Source organism: Xenopus tropicalis, chromosome 4 (genome assembly GCF_000004195.4).
Source record: "Xenopus tropicalis strain Nigerian chromosome 4, UCB_Xtro_10.0, whole genome shotgun sequence".
Taxonomy (NCBI): Eukaryota; Metazoa; Chordata; class Amphibia; order Anura; family Pipidae; genus Xenopus; species Xenopus tropicalis.
In genome coordinates, this window is record NC_030680.2 from 153,925,480 (window position 1) to 153,933,513 (window position 8,034).

General features: G+C 54.7%; 1 protein-coding gene across 1 annotated transcript in view; it reads right to left on the reverse strand.

Annotated features, from left to right (window-relative positions):
• stab1 (stabilin 1) overlaps nucleotides 1–7,711 on the reverse strand; it is a 153,678-nt gene extending 145,967 nt beyond the window's left edge. The window contains 2 exon segments of the mRNA XM_031901368.1: nucleotides 2,730–2,863; nucleotides 7,457–7,711. Coding sequence (XP_031757228.1) covers nucleotides 2,730–2,863; nucleotides 7,457–7,609 — 287 coding nt within the window. The 5' untranslated portion in view covers nucleotides 7,610–7,711.
• Nucleotides 7,712–8,034: the final 323 nt, after the last annotated feature.

An 8,034-nucleotide genomic window follows, 5' to 3' on the forward strand; every position in this document is an offset into this window, starting at 1 on the left:
GTATGGTCCTGCTTATCTTGGGGCCCCCATGTCGTATGGTCCTGCTTATCTTGGGGCCCCTGTGTCTTATGGCCCTGCTTATCTTGGGGCCCCCATGTCTTATGGCCCTGCTTATCTTGGGGCCCCTGTGTCTTATGGCCCTGCTTATCTTGGGGCCCCCTTGTCTTATGGCCCTGCTTATCTTGGGGCCCCCGTGTCTTATGGCCCTGCTTATCTTGGGGCCCCCATGTCGTATGGCCCTGCTTATCTTGGGGCCCCCATGTCTTATGGCCCTGCTTATCTTGGGGCCCCTGTGTCTTCTGGCCCTGCTTATCTTGGGGCCCCTGTGTCTTATGGCCCTGCTTATCTTGGGGCCCCCATGTCGTATGGCCCTGCTTATCTTGGGGCCCCCGTGTCTTCTGACCCTGCTTATCTTGGGCCCCCTTGTCGTATGGCCCTGCTTATCTTGGGCCCCCTTGTCGTATGGCCCTGCTTATCTTGGGGCCCCGTGTCTTATGGTCCTGCTTATCTTGGGGCCCCGTGTCGTATGGTCTTGCTTATCTTGGGGCCCCTGTGTCTTATGGCCCTGCTTATCTTGGGGCCCCCATGTCTTATGGCCCTGCTTATCTTGGGGCCCCTGTGTCTTATGGCCCTGCTTATCTTGGGGCCCCCTTGTCTTATGGCCCTGCTTATCTTGGGGCCCCCGTGTCTTATGGTCCTGCTTATCTTGGGGCCCCCATGTCGTATGGCCCTGCTTATCTTGGGGCCCCCGTGTCTTATGGCCCTGCTTATCTTGGGGCCCCTGTGTCTTATGGTCCTGCTTATCTTGGGGCCCCCATGTCGTATGGCCCTGCTTATCTTGGGGCCCCCTTGTCATATGGTCCTGCTTATCTTGGGGCCCCCGTGTCTTATGGCCCTGCTTATCTTGGGGCCCCTGTGTCTTATGGCCCTGCTTATCTTGGGGCCCCCTTGTCTTATGGCCCTGCTTATCTTGGGGCCCCCGTGTCTTATGGTCCTGCTTTTCTTGGGGCCCCCATGTCGTATGGCCCTGCTTATCTTGGGGCCCCATGTCGTATGGCCCTGCTTATCTTGGGGCCCCCATGTCGTATGGCCCTGCTTATCTTGGGGCCCCCGTGTCTTATGGTCCTGCTTATCTTGGGGCCCCCATGTCGTATGGCCCTGCTTATCTTGGGGCCCCCGTGTCTTATGGTCCTGCTTATCTTGGGGCCCCCATGTCGTATGGTCCTGCTTATCTTGGGGCCCCCGTGTCTTATGGCCCTGCTTATCTTGGGGCCCCCATGTCTTATGGTCCTGCTTATCTTGGGGCCCCCGTGTCTTATGGTCCTGCTTATCTTGGGGCCCCCGTGTCGTATGGCCCTGCTTATCTTGGGGCCCCCGTGTCTTATGGCCCTGCTTATCTTGGGCCCCCTTGTCATATGGTCCTGCTTATCTTGGGGCCCCCATGTCTTATGGCCCTGCTTATCTTGGGGCCCCCTTGTCTTATGGCCCTGCTTATCTTGGGGCCCAAGTGTCTTATGGTCCTGCTTATCTTGGGGCCCCCATGTCGTATGGCCCTGCTTATCTTGGGGCCCCCGTGTCTTATGGCCCTGCTTATCTTGGGGCCCCCTTGTCTTATGGCCCTGCTTATCTTGGGGCCCAAGTGTCTTATGGTCCTGCTTATCTTGGGGCCCCCATGTCTTATGGCCCTGCTTATCTTGGGGCCCCCTTGTCTTATGGCCCTGCTTATCTTGGGGCCCCCGTGTCTTATGGTCCTGCTTATCTTGGGGCCCAAGTGTCGTATGGTCCTGCTTATCTTGGGGCCCCCATGTCTTATGGCCCTGCTTATCTTGGGGCCCCCTTGTCTTATGGCCCTGCTTATCTTGGGGCCCAAGTGTCTTATGGTCCTGCTTATCTTGGGGCCCCCATGTCGTATGGCCCTGCTTATCTTGGGGGCCCTGTGTCTTATGGTCCTGCTTATCTTGGGGCCCCCATGTCGTATGGTCCTGCTTATCTTGGGGCCCCCTTGTCGTATGGCCCTGCTTATCTTGGGGCCCCCATGTCGTATGGTCCTGCTTATCTTGGGGCCCCCGTGTCTTATGGCCCTGCTTATCTTGGGGCCCCCATGTCTTATGGCCCTGCTTATCTTGGGGCCCCCATGTCTTATGGCCCTGCTTATCTTGGGGCCTATTTCATATTACCAAAAATCATTCATTTGTACACAAAATGCAACAAAACTGTAAAGGGATCTTCCTCTTATCCGGGTAAAGGTCAACTATTCCTTTGTGTTTACAAAACATCGCCCCCCCCCCCGCCCACAATGGGCCCCCATACCATCTGCCCAATCAGATTTCAGAATTCCATAGGCCACGGGCAAACACAACTCAGTGGCAAGTTGTGCCGGGAATAACAAACGTGGCAATGGGGCAAAGTCTGTAGAACTAAGTGCCTGTAGTAGTACTTACCCTGTGCCTGTTGTTGTAGTAGTAGTAGTAGTAATAATAGTAGTAGTGGCAGTAGTAGAAGAAGAAGTAGTAGTAGAATTAATAGAAGTAGTAGTAGTAGAAGTAGTAGTAGAATTAATAGAAGTAGTAGTAGTAGTAGAAGTATTAGTAGTAGAATTAGTAGAAGTAGTAGTAGTAGTAGTAGAAGTAGTAGTAGAAGTAGTAGTAGTAGTAGTCGTAGAATTAGTAGAAGTAGTAGTAGTATAAGTAGTAGTATAAGTAGTAGAAATAATAGCAGTAGGTACTTACGTGCAGCCTCGGGTGCCCATGCCGGAGGTGATCTTGGTGGAGCCCTTTGGGCAGAGCATTTTGGTCGATGCGGCGCAGGAAGTGCAGTACGACTCCACCTTCAGGACTGTTCTGTCATTGCAGAACTGCGATCTCTGCATCACAAGAACATTTCTGTTTAATAACCTGACGTGGGGTTTGCTTAGTAGCTAAGGTTGAAACAAGACTCATATCTCTAGATGTCCTAGATTTCCTAGTTGCTCTATGCTGCCCCCTGCTGTGTAAGTGACATTACCAAGCTGTACCCTTGGGCACCCTGTACCCCCCTGTCACTTACACAATGCTCCCACAGGGGCCAATCTGGAGCCCAGTACTGCCGGCTGGGCAACCTGTAACGCTGGCTAATGGCTGCCATTTTGGGCTCATCAGTGTGCTGGGGCTTGTGCCTAACGATCCACTCACCCCAAATCCCCCCCTAACTGGCCTTCAGGCTGGGCCCCCTTAGCCCATAACAAGGTTACAGATATATAGAAACATTGGGGTAACAGTCACCCCGCTATAGTTCCAGGGGTACCCAGGGCACAAATAAGCCCTCACCGCAAATCCCCCCTAACTGGCCTTCAGGCTGGGCCCCCTTAGCCCATAACAAGGTTACAGATATATAGAAACATTGGGGTAACAGTCACCCGCTATAGTTCCAGGGTACCCAGGGCACAAATAAGCACTCACCCCAAATCCCCCCCTAACTGGCCTTCAGCTGGGCCCCCTTAGCCCATAACAAGGTTACAGATATATAGAAACATTGGGGTAACAGTCACCCCGCTATAGTTCCAGGGTACCCAGGGCACAAATAAGCCCTCACCCCAAATCCCCCCCTAACTGGCCTTCAGGCTGGGCCCCCTTAGCCCATAACAAGGTTACAGATATATAGAAACATTGGGGTAACAGTCACCCTGCTATAGTTCCAGGGGTACCCAAGGCACAAATGAGCACCCCAAATCCCCCCCTAACTGGCCTTCAGGCTGGGCCCCCTTAGCCCATAACAAGGTTACAGATATATAGAAACATTGGGGTAACAGTCACCCCGCTATAGTTCCAGGGGTACCCAGGGCACAAGCACTCACCCCAAATCCCCCCCTAACTGGCCTTCAGGCTGGGCCCCCTTAGCCCATAACAAGGTTACAGATATATAGAAACATTGGGGTAACAGTCACCCCGCTATAGTTTCCAGGGTACCCAGGGCACAAATAAGCACTCACCCCAAATCCCCCCCTAACTCGCCTTCAGACTGGGCCCCCTTAGCCCATAACAAGGTTACAGATATATAGAAACATTGGGGTAACAGTCACCCCGCTATAGTTCCAGGGGTACCCAGGGCACAAATAAGCACTCACCCCAAATCCCCCCCTAACTGGCCTTCAGGGTGGGCCCCCTTAGCCCATAACAAGGTTACAGATATATAGAAACACTGGGGTAACAGTCACCCCCCTATAGTTCCAGGGGTACCCAGGGCACAAATAAGCACTCACCCCAAATCCCCCCCTAACTGGCCTTCAGGCTGGGCCCCCTTAGCCCATAACAAGGTTACAGATATATAGAAACATTGGGGTAACAGTCACCCCCCTATAGTTCCAGGGGTACCCAGGGCACAAATAAGCACTCACCCCAAATCCCCCCCTAACTGGCCTTCAGGCTGGGCCCCCTTAGCCCATAACAAGGTTACAGATATATAGAAACATTGGGGTAACAGTCACCCCGCTATAGTTCCAGGGGTACCCAGGGCACAAATAAGCACTCACCCCAAATCCCCCCCTAACTGGCCTTCAGGGTGGGCCCCCTTAGCCCATAACAGGGTTACAGATATATAGAAACACTGGGGTAACAGTCACCCCCCTATAGTTCCAGGGGTACCCAGGGCACAAATAAGCACTCACCCCAAATCCCCCCTAACTGGCCTTCAGGCTGGGCCCCCTTAGCCCATAACAAGGTTACAGATATATAGAAACATTGGGGTAACAGTCACCCCGCTATAGTTCCAGGGTACCCAGGGCACAAATAAGCACTCACCCCAAATCCCCCCCTAACTGGCCTTCAGGCTGGGCCCCCTTAGCCCATAACAAGGTTACAGATATATAGAAACATTGGGGTAACAGTCACCCCGCTATAGTTCCAGGGGTACCCAGGGAACAAATAAGCACTCACCCCAAATCCCCCCCTAACTCGCCTTCAGACTGGGCCCCCTTAGCCCATAACAAGGTTACAGATATATAGAAACATTGGGGTAACAGTCACCCCGCTATAGTTCCAGGGGTACCCAGGGCACAAATAAGCACTCACCCCAAATCCCCCCCTAACTGGCCTTCAGGCTGGGCCCCCTTAGCCCATAACAAGGTTACAGATATATAGAAACATTGGGGTAACAGTCACCCCGCTATAGTTCCAGGGGTACCCAGGGCACAAATAAGCACTCACCCCAAATCCCCCCCTAACTGGCCTTCAGGGTGGGCCCCCTTAGCCCATAACAAGGTTACAGATATATATAGAAACATTGGGGTAACAGTCACCCCGCTATAGTTCCAGGGGTACCCAGGGCACAAATAAGCACTCACCCCAAATCCCCCCCTAACTGGCCTTCAGGGTGGGCCCCCTTAGCCCATAACAAGGTTACAGATATATAGAAACATTGGGGTAACAGTCACTCCGCTATAGTTCCAGGGGTACCCAGGGCACAAATAAGCACCCCAAATCCCCCCCTAACTGGCCTTCAGGCTGGGCCCCCTTAGCCCATAACAAGGTTACAGATATATAGAAACATTGGGGTAACAGTCACTCCGCTATAGTTCCAGGGGTACCCAGGGCACAAATAAGCACCCCAAATCCCCCCCCTAACTGGCCTTCAGGCTGGGCCCCCTTAGCCCATAACAAGGTTACAGATATATAGAAACATTGGGGTAACAGTCACCCTGCTATAGTTCCAGGGGTACCCAGGGCACAAATAAGCACCCCAAATCCCCCCCTAACTGGCCTTCAGGCTGGGCCCCCTTAGCCCATAACAAGGTTACAGATATATAGAAACATTGGGGTAACAGTCACCCTGCTATAGTTCCAGGGGTACCCAGGGCACAAATAAGCACTCACCCCAAATCCCCCCTAACTGGCCTTCAGGCTGGGCCCCCTTAGCCCATAACAAGGTTACAGATATATAGAAACATTGGGGTAACAGTCACCCCGCTATAGTTCTGGGGGTACCCAGGGCACAAATAAGCACTCACCCCAAATCCCCCCCTAACTGGCCTTCAGGCTGGGCCCCCTTAGCCCATAACAAGGTTACAGATATATAGAAACATTGGGGTAACAGTCACCCCGCTATAGTTCCAGGGGTACCCAGGGCACAAATAAGCACTCACCCCAAATCCCCCCCCTAACTGGCCTTCAGGCTGGGCCCCCTTAGCCCATAACAAGGTTACAGATATATAGAAACATTGGGGTAACAGTCACCCCGCTATAGTTCTGGGGGTAGCAGCCTTCGGGTTGCCCCATTTCCCCCCCTCCCATTAGGATTGGGGAGACCCATTGGCTGGTGTAGGAGTGAATGTAATTGCGGCAAAGCCATTGGATGATGAATTTGGGATCAGTTTCGCGGGGGGGGGGGGCAGGTTTAAAGGGGAAGTTCAATCTGATGCAGGAAACTTATACTTGGATTTAGCTTTGTGGCCTTTGAATGAGGGGATATGGGACATGGTTATGGGTTATGGGGCCCCTGGGCAGTGATGGGCAATGCAGGGAAGGCTGGAGCGGGGCCCCTGGGCAGTGATTGTGCAATGCAGGGAAGGCTGGAGCGGGGCCCCTGGGCAGTGATTGGGCAATGCAGGGAAGGCTGGAGCGGGGCCCCTGGGCAGTGATTGGGCAATGCAGGGAAGGCTGGAGCGGGGCCCCTGGGCAGTGATTGGGCAATGCAGGGAAGGCCGGAGCGGGGCCCCTGGGCAGTGATTGGGTAATGCAGGGAAGGCTGGAGCGGGGCCCCTGGGCAGTGATTGGGTAATGCAGGGAAGGCTGGAGCGGGGCCCCTGGGCAGTGATTGGGCAATGCAGGGAAGGCTGGAGCGGGGCCCCTGGGCAGTGATTGGGCAATGCAGGGAAGGCCGGAGCGGGGCCCCTGGGCAGTGATTGGGTAATGCAGGGAAGGCCGGAGCGGGGCCCCTGGGCAGTGATTGGGTAATGCAGGGAAGGCCGGAGCGGGGCCCCTGGGCAGTGATTGGGTAATGCAGGGAAGGCTGGAGCGGGGCCCCTGGGCAGTGATTGGGTAATGCAGGGAAGGCCGGAGCGGGGCCCCTGGGCAGTGATTGGGTAATGCAGGGAAGGCCGGAGCGGGGCCCCTGGGCAGTGATTGGGTAATGCAGGGAAGGCTGGAGCGGGGCCCCTGGGCAGTGATTGGGCAATGCAGGGAAGGCTGGAGCGGGGCCCCTGGGCAGTGATTGGGCAATGCAGGGAAGGCTGGAGCGGGGCCCCTGATGGCCCCATGGATACAGGGAATATTCCGCCGGTTACAGTGGAACTTGCCCTTTATTACAGAGGCACCTGCGCAGGAAAGAGGCGCCGAGGCTGCAGGTTCTCTGGTTGGTGCCGGTGGATCCGGAAGGAAATGCACCAGGTTTAAAGGGTAAATCTGCCATAGAAATAATCTAAATGCACTGACAGAACAGAACCAACAGAAAGTTCTGACATTAGAACCAGACAGAAGCCCCTTACCAGCTGCCCCCGAGTCAGGGGAAAGGTCCAGCTGAGCGCCCAGAGCAGGGCAAATCCAGGTCCAAACATTGTCGGAACCAGCAGGAAACCCACATTGATGAGTGCAAGAGTCTGCGGCTCCGGTACCAGTGGCCCCTGTTCAGCCCTGAGCATCCAGGACTTTGTGCAGAATTTATCGGTTCCCTTTTCCTGTGAATCAGCTGATTCTGCTCCGTGAGCGACAGTCGGAACCTGCAGTGTCTGTCTGTAAAGTGGGGAAAGAAAACAGGAAGCGCCACGGATTTCCTTTCCCAAATCATTTCTCAACAGATGGAAGGAAATGTCAGTTCCAGTGACCGGGCCGTATAGGGGGCAGCACCCAATGCCGTATAGGGGGCAGCACCCAATGCTGTATAGGGGGCACCTACAGCCCGTGCCGTATAGGGGGCACCTACAGTCCGTGCCGTATAGGGGGCAGCACCCAATGCCGTATAGGGGGCAGCACCCCGTGCTGTATAGGGGGCACCTACAGTCCGTGCCGTATAGGGGGCAGCACCCTGTGCTGTATAGGGGGCACCTACAGTCCGTGCCGTATAGGG